Source organism: Somniosus microcephalus, chromosome 16 (assembly GCF_052327205.1).
Source record: "Somniosus microcephalus isolate GS21.2 chromosome 16, FLI_Smic_1.0, whole genome shotgun sequence".
Taxonomy (NCBI): Eukaryota; Metazoa; Chordata; class Chondrichthyes; order Squaliformes; family Somniosidae; genus Somniosus; species Somniosus microcephalus.
Genome location: NC_141002.1, coordinates 24,541,594 through 24,563,874, shown reverse-complemented (window position 1 = coordinate 24,563,874; position 22,281 = coordinate 24,541,594). Strand labels below are relative to the sequence as shown.

The 22,281-nt window shown below is 44.0% G+C and overlaps 1 protein-coding gene across 5 annotated transcripts in view; it reads right to left on the bottom strand.

Annotated features, from left to right (window-relative positions):
- The window catches only part of pphln1 (periphilin 1), a 258,281-nt gene that overhangs the window by 101,955 nt on the left and 134,045 nt on the right, over positions 1 to 22,281 (bottom strand). For all 5 annotated transcript variants that reach the window (XM_086008692.1, XM_086008690.1, XM_086008695.1 and 2 more), the window contains exons 6-8: positions 18,496 to 18,575; positions 16,682 to 16,801; positions 8,781 to 8,918 (exon numbers count right to left, since the gene is read on the bottom strand). In XM_086008692.1, coding sequence (XP_085864818.1) covers positions 8,781 to 8,918; positions 16,682 to 16,801; positions 18,496 to 18,575 — 338 coding nt within the window. The remainder of the gene's footprint in view (positions 1 to 8,780; positions 8,919 to 16,681; positions 16,802 to 18,495; positions 18,576 to 22,281) is intronic.

The window sequence follows — 22,281 nt, the reverse complement described above, 5'->3', positions numbered from 1 at the left end:
AGGCAGACAAGTTTAGGGAGGGAATTCTAGAGTTAAGGACCTTGGCAGTTAAAGGCCCAGCCGTCAATGGTGGAGGAATGCGCAAGAGGCCAGAATTGGAAGAGCGTAGAGATCTCAGAGGGTTGTAGGGAGGAGGTTAGAGAAACAGGAACGGGCGAGGCCATGGAGGGATTTGAAAACAAGGATGAGAATTTTAAAATTGAGGCATAGCCAGACCAGGAGCCAAACTAGGTCAGCAACCATAGGGGTGATGGGTGAACGGGACATTGGTGTGAGTTAGGATACGGGCAGCAGAGTTTTGGATGAGCTCAAGTTTATGGAGAGTGGAAGCCAGGATTCCGGCCAGTAGAGCGTTGGAATAGTCAAGTCATGAGGTAACAAAGGCATCGATGAGGGTTTCAGCAGCGACATTGTCGGGGGGGGGAAAGGAGACCAAAAAAAGAGAGGAGAGAAACGGAAGAGGGACAGAGACATACAGTGGCAGTACAAAAGAGAAAACATGAAGAATTAGAGTAGAGCAGATCAGATACCATTGCAGCACTTTCGGTTTCAGTGGCATCGCCCGAGCAGAATTTTGTCAATCTAGAAATTTTACTTTTATAAAAGTAAAAACACAAACCCAAACACACATTATAGCATCCTCTGTTGGCTCGATATTTAAAGCCGGCCTACACGAGATTATTGCCACAGCCACTTAGAACCTTACTTCGGAAACAAAGGGAAATTGTTGAGTGCATTCCATAGCAATTCACACCCTGATGATAGAATGGTTCCCTGATGGGACACCAGATAGGTCAGCCATCAGACTATTTACTTTTGCATGTTATACTAGCTTTGAGACAATGAGGTTTGTTAAGTTTGATTCCAAGCATTTCTTGCCATTGTGCTAGAATGGCTTTTATTCAACGTGCTGGCAGTGCCTTGGCTGAGCAAGACCTAAAGGTGCCGCAAGCTCCCAAAATCAAGAGGGTGGCATTTCAATCAAGGAAGTAAATTTGTTTGACAGCTCAGCAGGTCAGTCTTCAGCACACAATGTCCAGGGAGGGGGTCAGACAGCCTCTAGTCTGGCATACAACAGGTACAGTTCGTAACAGAGGAAGTTAGCTCAGGGACAGACAGATAGCTCAAAAGTGAGTGCCGATCTTGAATAGGGGCACAGTTGCAATTTATTTGATTTTATGGTACAGAGAGTATTCTAAAAACTGTATTCCCCTCATTTATTTTATGTAACGTAAACCAGTTTGTTAAGCAAAACACCTCGGTTGCTGGAAATCAGAAATAAAAACACAATGCTGGAAATACTCATCAGGTCAGGCTGTGGAGAGAACAAAGTTAACATTTCAGGTTAATGACCTGTCATCAGAACTGGAAAAAGTTAAAGATGTAACAGGTTTTAAGCAAGTATAGAGGCAGGGAAAGAGGGGAGGGCAGGAAAGAACAAAAGGGAGGGCCTGTGATAGGGAGGAAGGCAGGAGATATTAAATGACAAAAGGGATTGATGGTGGAAGACAAAAAGGGATGGTAATGGGACAAGTGAAGAAACAAAAGATGGGTCTACAGGAGGTGTAAATGGGAATAGCAGAATCAATACCAACAGCTGCTGTCCAAAAAAATGGTTGCGGTGGTTATGATCTGAAATTGTTGAACTCGATGTTGAGTCCGGAAGGCTGTAAAGTACCTGATCGAAAGATGAGGTGCTGTTCCTCGAGCTTCCGTTGAGCTTCATTAGAACAGTGTAGGAAGCCAATGACAGAGAGGTCAGAGTGGGAGAGGAGCCAAGAATTAAATCACAGGCGACCGGAAGCTCGGGGTCATGCTTGTGGACTGAACGGAGGTGTTCCATAAAGTGATCACCCAATCTGCATTTGGTCTCTCCAATGTAGAGGAGACCACATCGTAAGCAGCGAATACAGTATACTAAATTGGAAGTAGTAGAAGTAAATCACTGTTTCACCTGGAATGAGTGTTTGGGGCCCTGGGCAGCAGGAAGGGAGGAGGTAAAAGGGCACGTGTTGCATCTCCTGCGCTTACACAAGGTGTCGTGGGAAGGGGTGGGGGTGATTAAAGAGTGGACCAGAGTGTCGCGGGGGCAATATTCCCTTAGAATGCTGAAAGGGAAGGGGAGGGGAAGATGCGTTTGGTGGTGGCATCACATTGGAGGTGGTGGAAATGACGGAGGATGATCTGTTGAAGGTGGAGGCTGGTGGGGTGGAAGGTGAGAACAAGGGGAACTCTATCGTGGTTCTGGGAGGGAGAGGAAGGGGTGAGAGCAGGAGTGCGGGATATGGGATGGCTACGGTCGAGAGCCCTGTCAAAAGATGGACTTGAAAGACTGGCATAGCGCCTTTCACGACCACCGGACGTCTTAAAGCGCTTCACAGCCAATGAAGTCCTTTTGGAGTGTAGTCACTATTGTAATGTGGCAGGAGAGCCCCAGGTGGGCAGAGGAAACGCTTCAAGGACACCCTCAAAGCCTCCTTGAAAAAGTGTAACATCCCCACCGACACCTGGGAATCCCTGGCCTAAGACCGCACAAAGTGGAGGAGAAGCATCCGGGAAGGCGCCGAACACCTCGAGTCTCTTCGCTGGGAGCAAGCGGAAGCCAAGTGCAGGCAGCACAAGTCAACCCAAGCACCCCACCCACCCGCCCCTTCAACCACCGTCTGCCCCACCTGTGACAGAGACTGTAGGTCCCGCATTGGACTCATCAGTCACCTGCGAACTCATTTTTAATGTGGAAGCAAGTCATCCTCAGTTCCGAGGGACTGCCTAAGAGAAGAGAAATGTGGGAAACGCGGCAGCCAATTTACGCTCAGCAAGCTCCCACAAACAGCAATGTGATAATGACCAAATAAACTGTTTTGTTATGTTGATTGAGGGATAAATATTGGCCAGGAGGACAACCATAGTGGAAGGGAATCCTCAGTTGGGTAAAGGAAGGTGGCATCATCAGACAGATACGACTGAGACGGAGAAACTGGGAGAATGGAATAGAGTCCTTATAGGAAGCAGAGTGGGAGGAAATGTAGTCAAGGTAGCTGTGGGAGTCAGTGGGCTTATAGTGGATATTGGATGATAGTCTATCCCCAGAAATGGAGATAGTCTATCCCCAGAAATGGAGATAGAGAAGTCAAGGAAGTGAAGGGGGAGTCAGAGATGGGCCCTGTGAAGGCGAGGGAAGGGTGGAAAATTGGAAACGAAGTTGATGACATTTTCCAGTTTGGGGCGCGAGCATGTACTGGCACTGATAGTCGTCAATGTACCGGAAAAAAAGAGGTGAGGGAGGGGACCCGAGTAGGACTGGAACAAAGAATGCTCTACCTATCCCATGAAATGGCAGGCATAGCTAGGACCAATGTTCCCTGTAATTTTTTTTTGTTGTGCGGACTCTAACTGGCTGCGCGGCCCATTCAATTTTTTGCGCAAGTACGGTTATTTCCATTGTGAAGCCGGTGAGCGGCCTGCGCGGGACCTCCAGACCGCAGTGCGTCCGCTTCGCAGGAACGTTGGCTAGGACTCATACGGTTCCTATTATTTGGATAGTCAATATTCTTCTTCATCAAGCAAATGTCCAATTCTCTTTTTAAAAGAATTTATGGACATTGTTTCAATAATACTTTGTGGCACAGAATTCTATTCTGGATTCTAACCTCATCCTTCTTGACCAGTTTTCAGCCTTTGACACAGTTGATCACACCATCCTCCTCCAACGCCTCGCCTCCATTGTCCAGATGAGTGGTACTGCCCTCACCTAGTTCCATGCTTACCTGTCCAGTCACAGCCAGAGATTTTCCTGCAGTGGCTTCTCTTCCCACCCCCACACCATTACCTCTGGAGTCTCCCAAGGATATTGCAAGGACAGCCAGAAATGAGCAATTAGCAAAAACTACCAATACAAAACCAATTCGATCACTTTACAATATTTTTAGAATTTTTTTTCAGATGCAACCTTGAACTCTCACTAGCTAATAAACACATAACTGAAAATAATTTTGTAACATAATGAAGAAAAGAAAATACAATATTTAGCAAAATTATTAGGCTTAACTATACAGCAGAATTTTGTTCACTTAAAGTGTCTTCAACAATATTTTCCAGAGTCCTGTGCCTCCAAGTACTCTGACAGCTGGACACTCATGAAGGTATTAGAATAACTCCCATCAAGCACTGTGCTTACAACTTCCAGAAATTTTTGAATGACAGCAAGACTGAAAATTGAGTCTGTAAGAACTTCTTGTTTGTAAACCCCACCCTCTCCATGCACAGTGATGGAAAAGTACTCACAGCACAAAGTCAGGAAGCTATTATTGGGACTTGAGGGTAAATATAAATGTGTTTCCTTTATGAATTTGGAACACAAAAACAATATATAGACATGGAGTTGTTTATTTATGCAATTTATCCTTAAAAAGCAGCCATGTGTTTAAGTTCAAGAGGCATATTCCTCTTACTTCCCCAGTCACTCTTCTCACTTTGCTGGTTTGGTTTTTACTCCTAACTTGCAGGCCTGGGTTCAAGTGTCTGGGGTTTCTTGCATTCACTTTAAATCTGATCAGCAAAGAATACATTACAATTTTAACTTTATCCCATGTAGCCAGTCTGCACTCTTAACTTACATCTGTATGAACCCATCCAGTGTTTACTTAACAATTAAACTTTCTAACCTTACAAAAGGGACACACACCTACGCTTTACATGATTATAATGTTTCTACCTTATAAAGCAGCACATCCTCTGTCTTACAGTAAGTAGCACCACGGGAGGTTTGCGAGCATTATTATAAAAAACGTATGTCTAGCATGCATTTTCTGTTGGTCACACTTTTAAGTCGCACCAGATCGTACTCAAAATTTAAGTGTAACGTTTCAATTTAAAGCATACTGAAACAAAGGAACTCGCCATGAAAATAAAATACCAGAGCCAGGAACTGCAGCTTCTTAAGTGCTTTTTGCATGAATCCATCCATTTTGTTTTAGACTTTGTAACCTTAAAGGGACACACAATCACACTTTTGCAGAAGAATAATCTTGTGTTTTACACAGTATAATGTAATAGTATCTTGTCCTTATAAAACACAACACCTCCAACTTAATGTTAGCAGCACCACAGAAGATTTGCAAGTAATATATTAAAAACAGTACGTTAACATGCCAGGCATCAATATTGGTGCTGTCTGATGCACATTTCTGTATTGCACTTAAGACGAGAGCCTGAAAATATGCAGCTTCTTCATTAACCTTCCCAACCAAAGCCAGGTTCTGATCTGCAGTCTGAAGTGAACATTCAAGAATTCCCAACGATTATATCTTGTAGCCTTAAAGGGACACACACTTGCAATTTAATAGCCGAATACACTCTGTTGTACACTGTATAATATTCCACAGCGCATCCTCTGACCATACACATGCAGTGCCAAGTAAGATTTGCTAAATATATTGTATTAACAAAAGTTTTGCATCAAGCAAAACAATTTTATTTAAAAAAAAGAAAAAGTCATTGGCCTGGACCATGATATTCACAAACAATTGTAACTTTGTGCTGATTGATCTCAGCAGTTTAGAAGTAATTACAATTACCTGAATTTGCCAATTCAGAGCACTGGCCTTAAAAGCTAAACATAAAAACTGTGTTCCAAACCAGAGATGAACCATGAGCAATGCCACAGGAGATCTACTACCACTGTACTAGTAAAATAAAGGTTGCACAATATAGTGGGTTGAAATACATTTAAAACATGTTGAAAAACCTACTCAGCTACATTCTTATTTACAACAACTGAACTTGTAAAAACAGAAAGGCTACTAAATGTTTAAGTTACAGTGAACAAAGTAAATCTATGCTAACAAAATAACTTCCAAAATAGCTATTACAATATTTTACATTTCTAATATTTATGCGAACATAGTGATCAACTGGAAATTGTTATATAGTACTTCAACATCTATTATTATGCTCCATGAAATAAATTGAGTAGACGATGGTAAAGGAACAGGGGATTTAAAGTTATTGGTTTAAGCTAATTGTCACTATATTTGACATTACTGTTGATAGATTGAAAGGATCAGTGCCAGAATTCAAAGCTTTCACATCTTTGTTAACATTTTATAACTTAACAAAAAAAAGTTCCTGAATTGTAGCTGATGACATTTTATGAAAGAAATACTCAATTTTACATTAGGATCTTGGTTCATCAGGAGCTAATCTTCATTGTGGAACTGTTTTGTCCCATAGAACTGCGATCAAAGATATAATAAAATTCTCAAGAAACCACTGACATGACAAAATATAGTATTTCGAGCATGGAGTGACTCCAAAGTATTCAGCTTAAAAATTGCTACAGAATATGCCCCCAGACCAATATTGCCACAAATGTTTTTCTAGACATAAAATTAAGTGCTTCTGAAAATGTTGGAGGCCAAGAGCTGGTTAACCATATTGTTTTGATCTTTCTGGAAGAGTTTCCTCACTTATTTGGACCAATGTCTCTATTTTCAGAAACTGCAAAATCTTTGTTTTCACACTTTCAATGTGTTTTTTTAAATAAACTTCCAGACTGTTTGCTTTTCTTCAACATTTTTACATGTACATTTCAATCTGACATGTAATCAGGTTATGTGTGTGCGCTAACTTTGACTGATCTTAAACCACTTGCAAATTAATTATGTCAGTTGTAAATACAGAACATCTACAATAATTTAATAGAGTGTTTCTCCCAATTCCGGTTGGCTCTTACAGCAGTAATTGCTTATTCTAACTAAACTATGATAAATACATGGAAAGCTTAATTTGGCTACATTTCTAAAGATATCATCATCACCCCATTCCTAAAGTTCTTTGTGGTTGGTTTGCCTTTCAGCATGTCATATGCAGTAAATGTGACCATACAAAGGGAATGCAAATTGTATGGCAGTCACAAAATAATCAGCGGTTTAGAAACTATTTTAAATTTCTCTACAGATTTTAGTTACAAGAGGATACAAATTTAACAGTGCAAACCTGTTGGAGTCTTCCTTTGAATAAAATATTTTTAGTTGTTAGCATGGGACACATGATGAAAATTTTAAGTACAAATTATCTCTCTTAAATAGGCTGACCTAAAACTTGATTATGTCACTCTGCAGTTATGTTATGGTTGGTGGTAGAAGTAGGATATGAATTGTATTCCCTTAGTACTCTTCTTTTCAGGGGTTTAAACCAAAATAAATGATTAAAATTAATGACGGGCTAATCACAGATCACGGGTTCAATTGCTGCTCTGCTGAGTTCCCAGTCTCAAATGTGCTGCTGCTAGGAGAGACCAAGTAGATATTAATTCTCATGTGAATCCTGGTGGCTAGCCAGTAGCATAATTGGCAGTACCTTGAGAGCACTTCGTCCTCAGAAAGAATACTGAAGGGATAAAAGGGGTAAGATACTCTCATGAGAATATCCATAAATCTCTTGTTCTGCACTGAGCCAACCACACAGGGTAGCAGTGGAGAGAGTTGGTCTCAATATCCCTGGGCTCAGCAAGGTGAAATGCCACATTCCTGACACTTTTCAGCCAATGAAGTACTTTTTGAAGTGTAGTCATTGTTATAATGTAGGAAATGCAGCAGCCAATTTGTGCTCAGCAAGCTCCCACAAACAGCACAAAAATCTAGGCTGACACTCCAGTGTAGTGCTGCCTTTCGGATGAGACGTTAAACTGAGGCCCCGTCTGCTCTCTCAAGTGGACATAAAAGATCCCATGGCACTATTTCGAAGAAGATCAGGGGAATTATCCCCGGTGTCTTGGCCAATATTTACCCCTCAATCAACATAACAAAAAACAGATTATCTGGTCATTGCTGTTTGTGGGAGCTTGCTGAGCGCAAAATGGCTGCCGCATTTCCTACATTACAACAGTGACTCGCTCCAAAAGTACTTCATTGGCTGTAAAACGCTTTGGGACATCCGGTGGTTGTGAAAGGTGCTATATAAATGCAAGTCTTTCTTATCCATTGACTCCTGATGGAATTTATCTGGGTTTAGATGTTAATACAGGAACATAAGCAGTAAATGATAAGAAAAGGCCATTTTGCCCATGAAGCTCATGCTTCTCATCCTCAACTCTCCTATTATAGCATAATACAGCTACATTTTAAATGTTTCTCATGTTTTTGTTTCCACTGCTCCATTCAGCAGATTGTTCCAATCACCAACTTAAATTTAGGCCCTCAGTTCCTACTTTCCTGGCCTATGTTCAAGTTTTACCTTATCGATACTATTTTACATGCTTTAAAAAGGTCCTCCATTCTTTCCAGAAGTAGAGTCACTGCTTCTCTTATCTATCCTCACAGCATTGCCTTTATTTAGCATCAGTCTTGTGATCTTCTGTGCATCCTCTATCTGACGCATTTTTTGCAGTATGGTGACTAGAATCAAAGGCGGTACTCCAAATGCCATCTGACTAGTGTATTGAGGATAGGACCTGGTTCAGTTGTGATACCTCCCATGCTCAACAGCTTACTCACGGTAACTGTCCAGGCTCACACACTAAACAAATGATCACTTGGGTAGAGCTGCTGGCACATGTGGAACTGTAGCCTGTTTACGTCACTACCTTTATTTGGAAGGGAGAAGAGTGGAGGGAGGGGAAGAGAAGTATATGTCCACAATATAAAAACAGCAAAGCATTAACTGAAAACATCACCATTGTCCTGACTGCATTCAATTCTGGCAATGTCACAGTGAAAGCTTTTTTTCTGACTGTTCTTATCCATGTTTAACTTCATTCAAGTAAAATTAAAAATGCTAACCTCTTCAATCTCCTTGGTCTTTTCAGCAATTGCTCTGGTGCGATGATCTGTTTGGCTTAGGTCTATAAGGTCAACAGCACTCCGTGTATTCATCTCTAGATCATCCAATTTATCTGATAATAGCATTTGAAGATCATCCTACAACCCAAAAAAAAATGACTAAAAGAAAAATGCCAGATGATGCCTTTTTATTGCAACAGTATAATTTAGTGGCATCACGTCAACATTGACAAACAAACAATTTCTGGTTCACGAGCTCCAGGAAGAGCAAGTGTCATCTATAAATGAAAACCCTTTCAGTTTATCCAATAAATTACAGCTTTGAAGACAGCTCAAGTGGATCATGTAGTGAGGTGACAGCACCCAACCTACTTGGTGTACTTCTTGAGCTTTTAGGAGGTACATAAATGGTAGCACACAGCAGCATCCCATCAATTGTGAGGGACATTTCAAACCCAGTGAACTAGAGCCTCAGCTTTAGCTCTAGCTCTGAACTGAGGACAGGATTGCCATGCCTGGTATTGATGCCTTAAAAAGGTAGTGCTGAGCTACAGTAGCCGTGGTTCTGTGTAAATACTTTTAGGGTTGAGTTGGTCCTGTTGGCTGACAGCATTCTCTTTATGCACACAGTTTACTTGTTCTCTTGTAAACAAGGAGCAGTCACAAATCTTTGGAAAAGACTTAGGCCTAGAAATTCGGTATAGCCACGTTTGGGGCGCTACAGCTGGGCTGTCGCTAAATTTTGCGCCCGGCGCAACTTAGCGCCACCTTCACCGATATTCAGTTGCATCGCCCCGATAGGTTGCCGCTGCGCTAAAGCAGGCAATGCACGGCTATCATTAGGCGCTAAGCCGGCGGGCCGGGGCGCTACCACCGAGGGCGGGCGCAGCGCAGGTGCGGCGAGTTGCTGACTGAAGGCAGACACTCTGGCGCCGGTCAGCTCTTAAAGGGGAAGGGTGGAATTGTTTTGCTGCCACGCCCTGCACACTGCAGCACTGAAGCAAGGCCTGACCACTGCTGCTTGAACTGTTCAACGCCCAGGATAATGGAGAAGGCCAGGGAGAGAGCGCAGCGCTTCAGCGAGGGTGACCTGAGGGTACTGGTTGGCGCAGTGGAGCGCAGGCGCCATGTTCTGTTCCCTGAAGGTGGCAGGAGGCCGCTGCCCAGCGACTATCGGAAAGCCTGGAGGGAGGTGTCAAACAGGGTGACCTCCAACAACATGGTTGCCAGGACTCCTGTCCAATGCCGAAAAAAGTTCAACGACCTCACTCGGGTTGTCAGGGTGAGTACCCTTTCCAGTGTCCTCCTCATCCCTGCATGTGCACCTCACTTTATGGGCAAAGGGACCTGAAAGCCCTAATGGCCAGCCCTCATCCAGCAGCTATGGGACTGTCATGAAAATCACTTGCACATTCAGGATTTTACACACTGTCAGGGCTATTCCACCATGGGAGGCAGTGCAGGCAAGATCAAGGCTTCACACTGTACTTAGAGGCCGTCCTTTCTCTTGCAGGGCAAGCTGGCGCACAACCGAAGGCAGCAGCGACAGACCGGGGGAGGCCGTCCTGACCTCAAACAGCTCAGCGACCTGGTGCAGCGTCTGGAGCGCATTATGTCAGGCCGGCTGATTGGCCCCGTCGCCAGTGGAGATGCCAACCCTGTTGTGGGCCACAATGGTAAGGGCATCACCTTTTTGACCTCTCTTTCTACTTGCACCTCACACCAGCATCCTTTGCCACTATCGGACCAATGCAGTGCGTTGCAGCACTCATGCCTCCCTCGCTGCCGCCCTGTCCTCACTCTAAAGCAACTCTTGTGCCTCCCTGCTTTCAGATGGTGAATCGCCAGGTGAGGAGGCGGGCCCTCAAGCTGCCACTGTGAGTGAATCGGAAGGCGAGGAGGAGGAAGAGGAAGCCGGCCCATCAGAGCCACCCTAAGCCGAGGCAGCCCATGGCCATGATGGGGACACGTCTTCCCTGGAGGGGGGCAGGGGGGAAGGTTCGGAGGAGAGTGAAGCTCCGGGGCTCAGCGGGCTGCAGCAACGCGTGAGGGGTGGGGAAGCTCAGCGGCCTTCTCCCCGGATGGTGAGTGCGGCCTCCAGTCCTGCTACGGTGAGCGCAGAGGAGGTGCGGCTCCTTGCGGAAATGGGCGCCCAGACTGAGCGCAGGCACACTGAGCTCATGGCTGCAGTGGCAAGGATGCCTGACTCCATAGAGTCACTGGCAAGGAGTGTACAGGAATTCGAGGCAGCACAGGCCAGGAGTCTGCAAGAATTCAGTGCAGCACAGGCCAGGAGTCTTCAGGGCTTCGCGGCAGCACAGGCGGCTTCCAGCCAAGTGCTCAGTCGTGCCGTGCATTCACTGGCTGGTCTCATGCAGACACAGACCAGGGCCATACGGGTACGAACTGCTGCCACCCTCGCTGGTTCGGCGAGGCATCGCCGGGGCACTCGCCGCGCTGCAGCAGCCCAGCAGTCTTTGCTTCAGCAGATTGCTGCGCATGCTGCAGTGCTGGCCCATGCAAATGCCAATGTATCAGCCGACCAGGGAGTGCCTGTGCTCTGCCAGGTTGGCAGCATTCCTGCAGCCAACACTGTCACTCCTCCACTGCAGCTGCCACCACCCGTAGGACAGACTGCTGCCGCCCAAGCAAAGTTGGAGCAGTCAGCAGCCGGCCCCTCCAGGCCCAGGCCGACTCCCAAGGACATCTGCCGTCTCACCATCTGACCCTCAGCAGCCTTCCCCCAGCCTTGCTGCAGCCACTGGGGCCCCATTGAGGAGGAGCTGCAGGGCAGGAAGGGGCCACTTGCAGAAGCGAGTCGGCTCACCCTCGCAGGGGAAAAAGTAGAAGGTGTGGCCAAATGATTTTTTTATATATGAAGGCCGAGACTGTTGTGATTGTTTTTTTTTATAAAGGCCGAGGATCATGGTAATTTGGGTTTAACTGCTTGTTGCATTTTCTGAAGGTTGGGAGAGCCAGTTATGTCTCTGACTGTTTTTGGGGGGGTTTCTCTGAATTAGTTTGTCATGCGGGAAGGGCACAGAGTTTGCACAGTAAAAAATCTTCTGGAATCGCACTGTCCATGTTTGTTTTTTTAAGTATTTGTTGCCTTGACCGGCTCAGGGCTGGCGGAGCGGCTACATTCATCTTCTTTCATTGGCACAAGCCATTCCGAGAGGGGGCCTAGAACCGAGCTGCAATAAGCCGCCGACGGACGGCCCTTGCACTTTGTGCCTCCCTCCCGTGCTGGTGCTCCTCCTCCTCCTCTGGTGGTCCTCCAATGTCTGCTGGCAGTGGCTGAGTCCTGTGGATAGCCAGGTTGTGCAGCATGCAGCTCACTACAACGAAATGGGAGACTCGCTCAGGCGAGTACTGTAGGGCTCCCCCGGAACAATCCAGACAGCGGAACCATTGCTTGAGCACGCCGATTGTGTGCTCAATGATGTTCCTGGTTGCTTGATGGCTGTCATTGTATCGCTCTTCAGCAGGGGTGCTGGGCGCACAGAGCGGGGTCATCAGCCAGGTGCACAAAGGATAGCCTTTGTCCCCGAGAAGCCATCCTCGTGGGTGAGGCTGGGCTTCGAAAATGTCTGCCACAGAAGTCTGGCGCAGGATGAAGGCATCGTGGCTGCTGCCTGGAAAGCGGGCATTGACAGCTAGTATGAGCTGCCTGTGGTCATACACCAACTGCACGTTGAGCGAATGGTAGCCCTTCCAGTTGTGGTAATCCTCGGCATTCTCTAGAGGTGCCCGCAAAGCCACATGCGTGCAGTCAATGGCGCCCTGCACCATGGGGAAGCCCGCTAATGCTGCAAATCCCATTGCACGCTCTTGCTGCTTGTCCAGGGTCATGGGGAAGGAGATGAACTGACATCTCCTTCTGAAAAGGGCATTGGTCACCTGGCGGACGCAGCAATGTACCGCGAACTGGGAGATGTTGGCAATGTCCCCAGTAGCGGATTGGAAGGAGCCGGTGGCATAGAAGTTGAGAGCCACCGTCACCTTCACTGCCACTGACAGAGACGTCCTGCTCCTCAGCTGTGGCTGCAGATCTCTGCGAAGCAGGTGACAGATCTCATTGATCACCTCCCTTCTGAATCGCAGCCTCCGAACACACTGCTCCTCAGACATGTTCAGATATGAGAACTGCTGGCGATATACCCTGGGTGGGTAAGGCCTCCTGTGCCGACGCCTGTTGGCCCTTCTCCGTCTGGCCATGACTGGCACTCTCTCACGGCGTCTCTGAGCCCTTTGAATGCAATGCAGCAAGCCAACGTTTCCACCCACTGCAGCCCCCATTATATGTTTCCAATCAAGGCTATGGCACTGAAAGTTAAATGCAAGTGCAAAGCTCTGGCCTGAAGCCACAAGTACCTGTGCGAGCATTGAGTCAAACCAGAAAGCTCTCTCCAAATATCTGTCTCTCACAAAGAAGGATTGGAGCAAAATGGCTGCCACTTATACTGCAGGAGGAGTCCCCTTTAATTAGCGCCCCCCAGCGACTGGGAACCGTTCCCCTCTACCAGTCGCTAGGGGCGCCAGGCGGACATTAGGCCGGCGCCACTGAATTTCCGGTTCGGGGTGCACCAAGGGCGTTGCACCATAAAATGACGCCAGGATCTGCGCGCGCAGCTCAGCGGGCGCTGCAGTTTTGCGCCGGCGCTAAATCTTAACTGAAGTTCGCGAGAGGCGCAGATTGCGCCGCGCCCGGGCGCTAGCCGCTTAGCGCCCCACTTCTCCTCCTCCTAAGGCGCTAGCGGCTGGCGCTAACAACTGAATTTCTAGGCCTTAAAATCCAAACAGTATTTCACTAAACACTATTAATAGTTAAATAAAAAATAACAAATGATTAAACTTTTACTTTCTATGGCATGTTAACAGCCAAGACTGCTGACAACAGGAGTAAGAGAATCGAAGATGTGACAAGAGTCCATATACATAGCCAAGCAGGTCATGTGGAAATCATGGTATAAGATTCTTAAACTGTCCTCTGGTGATTACCCTTATGCAGATGACATTCTGCTTGTATAAAGAAGTTATCTTACAGCAATTTTAAAAAAAACTTTGAGACTGATTTGTACTTAATTTGATATTTGCACCATTGTATGTATCCTCTACAAATAAATCCCAGCAAAAATGCTTCAAATGAGCAGATCCAATCACAACTGAATTCAACCATATCAAGTCAATTTTTTGAGGGATGAGAATTTGTAAAGTAACTGGTTTGGGTAAAGATTTATGGTTTGTCCGGTTTTGGAGCAAGAAATATGAGCAGACACTAGAAAATAAAATCTATATACACCAGAGATTGGAATGATTATAAAGATTCAAACCACAATCGCTTCAATTTACATAGCACTCTCACACTGGGAAAAATAAAGAGAGGCCGATTCCAATCCATGGTGAGAGTTAAGAGGTGACCAAAAGCTCAGTTGAAAAAAAATGGAGTTTAAGATGATTTTTAAAGGCACAGAGAGAAAGTTCAGACTGAAGGCTCTGTCAGCAATGGTGGGGAAAAGGGAGGGAGAAAAGCACAGCAGCTCAGAGGACCAAAGGGTGGGGAAGAAGATGTAAAGTTGGAGAAGATTGAAAAGATAGAGTGCACCAGGCCATGGAAGAATTTGAAGACGAAGTAGGAGGAAATGTGAAACAAAAACAGAAAATGCTGGAAACACTCAGCAGGCCAGGCAGCATCCGTGCAGAGAGAAACAGAGTTAATGTTTCAGGTCTGTGACCCTTCGTCAGAACTGGAAAAAGTGAGAGATGTAACAGATTTTAACCAGGTGCAGAGGCAGGGGAGGGGAGGAGTGAACAAAAGGGACGGTCTGTGACAGGGTGGAGGGCAGGAGTGGTTAAATGTTGCAAATGGGGATGGCAGAATCATCAACAGCTGCCGCCTGAAAAAATAGGGGCAGAGGTTATAGTCTGAAATTGTTCAACTCGATGTCGAGTCCAGAAGGCTGTAAAGTACATAATTGAAAGATGAGGTGCTATTCCTCGAGCTGACGTTGAACTTTGTTGGAACAGTGTAAGAGGCCGAGAATGGAGGTCAGAGTGGAAGTGGAGCAGAGAATTAAAGGGATAGGCGACAGGAAGCTCGGGGTCACCCTTACAGACTGAACGGAGGTGTTCCACAAAGCGTTTGGTCTCCCCAATGTAGAGGAGACCGCATCGTGAGCAGCGAATACAGTATACGAAATTGCAAGAAGTACAAGTAAATCACTTTTTCACCTGTAACGAGTGTTTGGGGCCTTGGACAGTGGGAAGGGAGGAGGTAAAAGGCCAGGTGTTGCAGGAGGTAATGTGTTGAGTACAGGGAGCCAGTGAGGATGGGGCTAATGGGTGAGTGGGACAGGATTCGGGCAGTTTACACAAGTTGGAATATTTGTCGGGAGGAGGATGGAAGGCTGGAAAAATTGAGTCCAGATGTGACAAATAGCATGTAGCCGATGGTGCAAAGGTGGCTGTAAGCAGTCGTAGTGATGGATAGGATGTGAGGTTTGAAAATCAACTCTGGATTGAACAGGACTTTAAGGTTTTACACTGCCTGATTTGGCCTGAGTAAGTGCTTGGAGAGGGGAATGGAATCAGGGACAAGAGAGCGGAGGTTGCCAAAAACAACGGCATCTGTCTTTCCAGTATTCAGCGGGAGAAAATTTTCATGTACCATTAACTCAGTGTCAGTCAAGCAGTCTGACAATATAGCAGTGGTCATGAGATTGAAGGAAGTACTGGAGAGGAAGAGCGGAGTAATGTCAGCATACATATGAAAGCTGACCACTTTGTCAGCAAATGAATACACATGGTGGAGGGGCAATGGAAGGAGTGGCTTGGCCTTGCCCTTGTGAAAAATCCTGGAGTAATAGGTTTTGTCTGCGGAAAGGAAGGCACAGTAAAACAATATGGTCAAGCTAGATGAGGCTAGAATGACTAGGCCATTTGTGCACCAGGTGTGTTTGAGTTTTCAGCCCTTGAAACTTAAGGGAGCAAAGATTGAAATTGTACTGGAGAAACAGGATTAAGGGTGACAGCAATTAATTTAGTGGGAACAAAAGCATCGAAAGCAAAAATGAGGGAGCAATGGAGGTCAATAATGGCAGAAGTGTTGTGATGAATGGAGGGCCAGAAACAAGAGGGTGTTGGAAATTAAATTGTGAATTTACAAAGGAGTTGGGGGATGTTTATTTTGAGGACAGAGGACAAGGATAGTGGGGTTTAAGGCAGGGCGATATGTGGTAAAGAAGACAAGGTGATTGTCAAAGGCCATCTTACTGATGTTGAAGGTCTTGGAGGTGGAGAGGCTGCATGTGAGGTCAAGTGAGTGGCTGTGGATGTGAGTAGGAAAGTTTGTGTGAAGAAAGAGATTGAGTAATAACAGGAGGGTAGAGAAATTGAAGGAGGGGAGAGCGGATAGGGAGTTTAGGTGTAGGTTGAAATCACTAAGAATGAGGAGTCGCTCAGTGCAGAGACTAAGGGAGGATATCTCGGAGATGAAGAAGTCATGGGCCTTGGGAGGGTGCTACCCAATAATTAAGTGAGAGATAGAAAGAATGGAAGATATTGAGGTGCTCAGAAGAGGGGAATGTGCCAGAAAAATTTAGGAAAAGGCTCATGTGGGACTTTGTAAGAGCTAGGTCACCAGCAGAATAACAATTTCAGTAATGGAACTAGTTTATATGGGGGCATCCAGTTTCTGTGCTGTGTGCCCATCTACAAAGAACTGGACTGAGGTTTGTAACTCCCATCAATCAATCCAGATTTAGACCCTTTTAGGTGATGAAAAGTTAAGTGGTGAAAACATTGGCTTGCAAACACATATAAAACTTTATATAAATAACCCAGAACAATGAAATAAAATTTTAACAAATTTTGTAGCAGCTATTATTAATTGGCATACTTACAACGGTATCATGTTCAGCTATTTCCAGTTCGGGAATCTGTTGCTGTTCAGAACACCAGTCATTTACAACTTCTTTATTCAGGTTATCAGAAGTTTTGCTGGCTTTTTCAAAACTTGCACTCTGACAAAATAAAGAAGCATTTTACTTCTGAATCTCTAACTTCAGTTATATTTGGTGTTCTCTTTTCTTCCCCCCCCACCCCCACTGTACAAAAGAGCCGATAAATCATGAGAGGTAAGGCAGAAGTTAGGCTATCTCATTCATGCCAAAGACCATAACTGTTTATTGTACAGGGCCAAATAATGCATTGAATTTTAGCATGGACTTTGAATGAATTCAATATCATTTGGGACAGCTAGCTGACTATTTACTGTCAATTGAATCAAGTAATCCCGTAAATTACCTCCTCCAAATTACAGACACTTTCATTCTTTCTGATTAGAGGAGGCTGTTCTCATAGGATTTGGGGAAGTAATCAAACCATCAGTTCAAAAATCATTCAAAATATCGTCGATCTCCTGCAGTGTTGCACACGGGTTGTCAAGCTTGACTGCAGTGTTCAGGTGGTGGGTTTAGAGAATGGGAATACAGACCCAAATCAGTTCCCATTTTAGTCACATATTCTGTCTTCACTGTTACATTTCCATTATAAATTCCTACGTGCACATTTATGAACTTATAATTGTGTAATTACACCCTGCTGGTAGTGGTGGCAAATTGTTTTCCATGATCTCATGTTAACACAGAAAGGGCTGTTTAGAAATTTGTGACACAAACCTGCGCACAAAGTTGTGATAATTCAAACATCACTTAAATTTACATCAGTGTTGGTGATTGGTAAGGTTTTCCAATATTCAGTGTCGATTCTAAAACTTATATTTGGTCTATACTAATGTCTGACAACAGAGTTGAGAGAATCTGGTCAAAACTTCTAAGTAAAATTACCAGAGACATTGTACTCTCTTGCTAAATATTAAAACCAAACTTCTATATTTACTGTATATATTGTCTGCTTTTTAAAAAAGTTTATTTTTATTTAAACTATAAAAAAAAAGTACGGAAACTTCATACCCAGCAGTTTTGAAATATTTGAATCAAAGTTCTTAATACTTAATTTGGTTGTGTAAAAAAAATGCAGCATTTGTTTCTTCACTGATTAATGCTCTGAGAACAAAAAATACAGATGCGGTAAAAGCTTTGGAGACCAAAGTGTTTTCCTCATCGAGAGTGGAGTTGCCCTGTAGACTACAGCTGCTTTTATATCAGTCTTCGGCCACTGGGTCCCATAGGACGGGTCTTGTGCAGCCAGTGGCCATGTCAAAATAAAAACAACAGATCTTTTGTTAAGAGCATCAGCCAGGAAAATGTTTTCTTTTGTAAACTGGATTTTTCTGACTGTCGCTGATCTTTCTGGAGCCTATAAAAATGTTGCTGCAGTGCAGCAGCATGTTTCAACGGTGACGAAATGATATCACTATGTGCACATGCTGCTATTCCTTATGTATTATTTCACACACATGGACTGGACATAATGTGACAGTCTGTCATTGTTTATGATTAATGCAAAGTTGTTTTAACCATTATTGTTATAATTTCAAGATACAGAATGATGTAGAAATTAAAGGAATATACTGGATTTCTGATGAACAGCATGCAATATTAATTGCAATATTATATTTGGTAAGTAATTACATGGGCGTTCATTACTTTGCATAGTTTAAATTATCTGCTGGATATCCCATGAATTACACTTCAGCATTTTTAGGGTGATCTTTAAGTGCATCAAAATGATGTAACCATGAAAGTGAGCATACCTTTGAAGTAACTGGTGGTACTGAACTAGATGGAGATGCATCTCTTGAAGGGGTCAAAGAGGAAACAGATCTTTCCTTACCTATGAACAGAATAGCAAAATGAGATAAATGTTTAATTGCAGATTATGGGGGAGAAATTGGGTATGTAGCGCCACCTGTTAGTGCCTAAAGAGGGCAGTCAGTGGCTGTAGTGCCACTGGCCGCGCCTCCCGCGATATTCAGCGGGGCGCTAATGGTGGCGTTAGCCTGTTGCGCTGCGCCACCACCGATGACATCATCGGTGTGCGCAGCGCCCCATTAGCACCCCGATCGCGATATTTGGTAGTGAACGCCGCTGTAGCGCCGTTCGCTACCCGCGCCCAGTTCACGGGGCCTTGCTGTGCCGGCAGTGGCGCAAGTTAAGGTGGAGGTGCGGGGCGGCCGCTTTTTTCGGCGGCCGCCTGCCAGCACCTCCGTCCCTGACCTCCCCCGCCCCCCCGCAGCATTGCCGGCTGTTTCCCCGAGAGCCCGGCACTTCTCCTCGGTGCCGGGCTCTTTTGCCGGCACTCACGATCGGGGATCACGCTGTTGCAGGCCCCTCCCCCTTAACAATGGGAGGAAGGCCTGCAGTACCACAGCGTGCCGTGCCGCAGCATGTGGCGCTGCAGCGCATTGCGCTGCGATATTCAGTTTCAGCGCCCTAAGAGGGATGCGGAGCGCCTCGAGCCTCGCCCCGTCTCCCTCTAGGGGCAATGAAACTGAATTTCTGGCGATCGGTATTACTCCGAATGCTGCGCAAAAATCAGCGCCCAGGCGAACTTGGCGCCTCAACCGAATTTCTAGGCCTATGTCTTTAAACACAAGATGCCTGAAGTTTATTTGGTAAAGTTCTTTTCGCCAAAAGATTGTTACTTGTCCTTGTACAGATATCCTCAGTTATGCCATTTTGATTCAGTGTTTCAATATCTGTAGCAACTTGTGAGGACAGGTCAGAACGTATGCATATTGTGTGAATTTAATGCTATAAAAGTTTCACTTCTGGAAGCACAAATAAGGGAGCATTGCTTATAAATTATATGCAAAAAGCACACAAGTAATTGCAGTGGTCATAATAATTAGCCTTTAAGTGGTACGGCAGAGTGGAGGCAGGCAATGTTGCAAAGATGAAGGTATGTACCATCTTGGCCCCTTTCAACCTTAGTTAAGCAAGAGATGGAGAATCAAACAACTTGCCTGAGAATAGATAGATGTCACTCGGCTAGACTAAGCCAGCTGAAGTGATGGGTAAATCTTATTGAAAACATTACTCAAAATGATTTGACCGATCAAGGCACTTCTATAGCTCACAATTCCTTACTGTCCTATCCTCCTGTTTATATGGCTTACAAATATAACAAGCCAAATAAATATACCCACACAAAAATAAATATTATAACACTTAAGTCATTTTGAAGTAGGCATTTTATGTTTGCATTGCTTCCAGAAAGAAAATGACAGTAACAATATTATAAACTGAAGAAAGCACCTAAAACGGAGATTCTATTTACATTTGATGGCTACTGCACTGAAAGAGACATGATTTTTTTCCAATTGTCTTTTCAACCTGCAGGCTCAATTGTAAAGATAAATTTGCTAATGACCTTTTTGAAAGAAATTATCTGCAGTTGGAGGTGCAAACTTTTATCTTACTTTAAAATAAAAGCATATATAATAGGCTTCTGAAAATGATTCATACCCACAACCAAGAGTCAAGACCAAAAAAAGTCAACTTTAGATCTACAGCGACATTTAGTGAACTTTGCTTATCAACATGCAGGGAATTATTCTTTCTGCCTTATACTAACAAGAAATGTTCTCGTTTTATTAATTATTGGTCAATATAGCAAATATAATTGAACATAATAAATAAAATGCAAATAACATTTCACACTATGCCCTATCACAATTAACTGCTGATTGTAAACAGTCCGGCATGATTATCAAAATTCATGCAGATAACAAAGAATTTTTTTTTTCAAAGTAATGAGCTCATATTAAATCTCAGCAGCACATTATGCCAGCTGCATAGTGCTGTAAATGCTATCTTGTGGTGCATTGTTGTACAGTTTTTTTTTCAATATACAACTTAAAATTACAGGAAACTTTCTGGTATCCGGCACGGACGGGACCGAGCTGGTGCCGGTCTATCAACAATGCCGGAGAATCGAGCGCTATAGTTAAAAGATATGGAGCTCAGCGCTCCGTCTAAAGCAACAAACCCTGTCAAAACAGTCAGCACAGCTTGCAAGCGTCTCTGTAGCTTAGCAACAGCTTCAGTTAGACGCTTGCACAGCCAGAAATGAGTTAAAAAAACTAAAAGTAAAAAAGTTATCTGAACCGACTCCTGAATTTCGCCGGTTAACCGTCATTTCCGGTTATTTAGTGGCCGGTTAATCGAAAGTTTCCTGTAACCAGGAATATTTTTCTAACCTTATATACCATTAGACAATTTGGCCCTCGTTAAATGCTGCAATTTAGCTGAAAATAAAACAAAAACAGTAGGGGAAAAACAGTGCACATTCCAGATATAATATGACTATTTAAATGGCTGGACATGATGGTCATTGAGCTTGAGATATTAAGTATTTTGGGGCTGAGCATTTACAAATAAGAAGGAAATATGGAGGTGTCAAATTTGTGTGTGTGAAATGAAAGGAGTTGAGAGCATTACTCTTAACATGCGCAGTATACGAACTGTGTAAAAACGGAACAACATTTCAGATGTATGGCACCCATATTGCGTATTTTGCTTAAAAATGTGTTCAGTGCAAACAAGCTGTAGGATGTTGATATTCTCAGTACCAAAACTGTAATTGTTAAAAGTATATTGGGGGACACCAATAAAGTCACAAGTAAAACAAAAAAAACACAAAATTACACCATATCAAACTGAATCAAGGAAAGAAAGAAAATTGTTTCTGTGTAACCGTACCAATGCTACAGTCTATCATTATGATTTACAACAGTAATCTGAAGCATTAAGAGAATCGCTTTTACTTGCCATAATAATCTGTGACATTTTGTATAAACGTAAAAATTTGAAAACTAGAAGATGAAGAAGCAATTTTGGAGACCTCCTGCACAGCAGTGAAAATTGGATCCAGAGAAGGGATGCCTGATTCAAACAGAGTTTGGATTTTAATACAGAATGACAGCACACTTTGATTAAAATGTCTTCAATGTGCACAGCATATTGGATGTGAAATTTAATTGAATTATTTCTACCCCCGTTTCCTCAACTTATTTTTCAACCTTTGCCAACCCCTCCCCACCCCATAGATATATGCAACTTCAAGTATAGAGGTGTCAAAGGTTGTGAAACTCTGATATGTGCAGATATTTTATGCCAAACCTGAGTGTAACATTTATCCATGATAGAAATAAGCATATATCTGGGTTAAATATTATGCTATTCAATATACAAATGGTTTGCATGTCACTGCCTTAACAATTTTAGTCAGATCCTCACCAAAAAAATACGCTACACGTTAATTCTCCCCTTCAATTCTCCCAGACCATACATCTTAGGGAATCAAGTATTTAAGTAGGGTACTTTCTCTCAGGCCAGCAAATTCAGCTTCCTGGTTTAAATAAAGCATTGCAATATAATTCGATTAAATGCACTGATAGCTAGTTCTCTTGATAGCTTACTAGGTAAGTGCACTAAGTGATGTGTTATTAAGCCATACAATCAGAACTTCCCAGGTTTGATTCCCTTTCTATGCTGGGTTAGCTCACCTCAGCCAGAGCAGCAGATGTCCTCAGTGC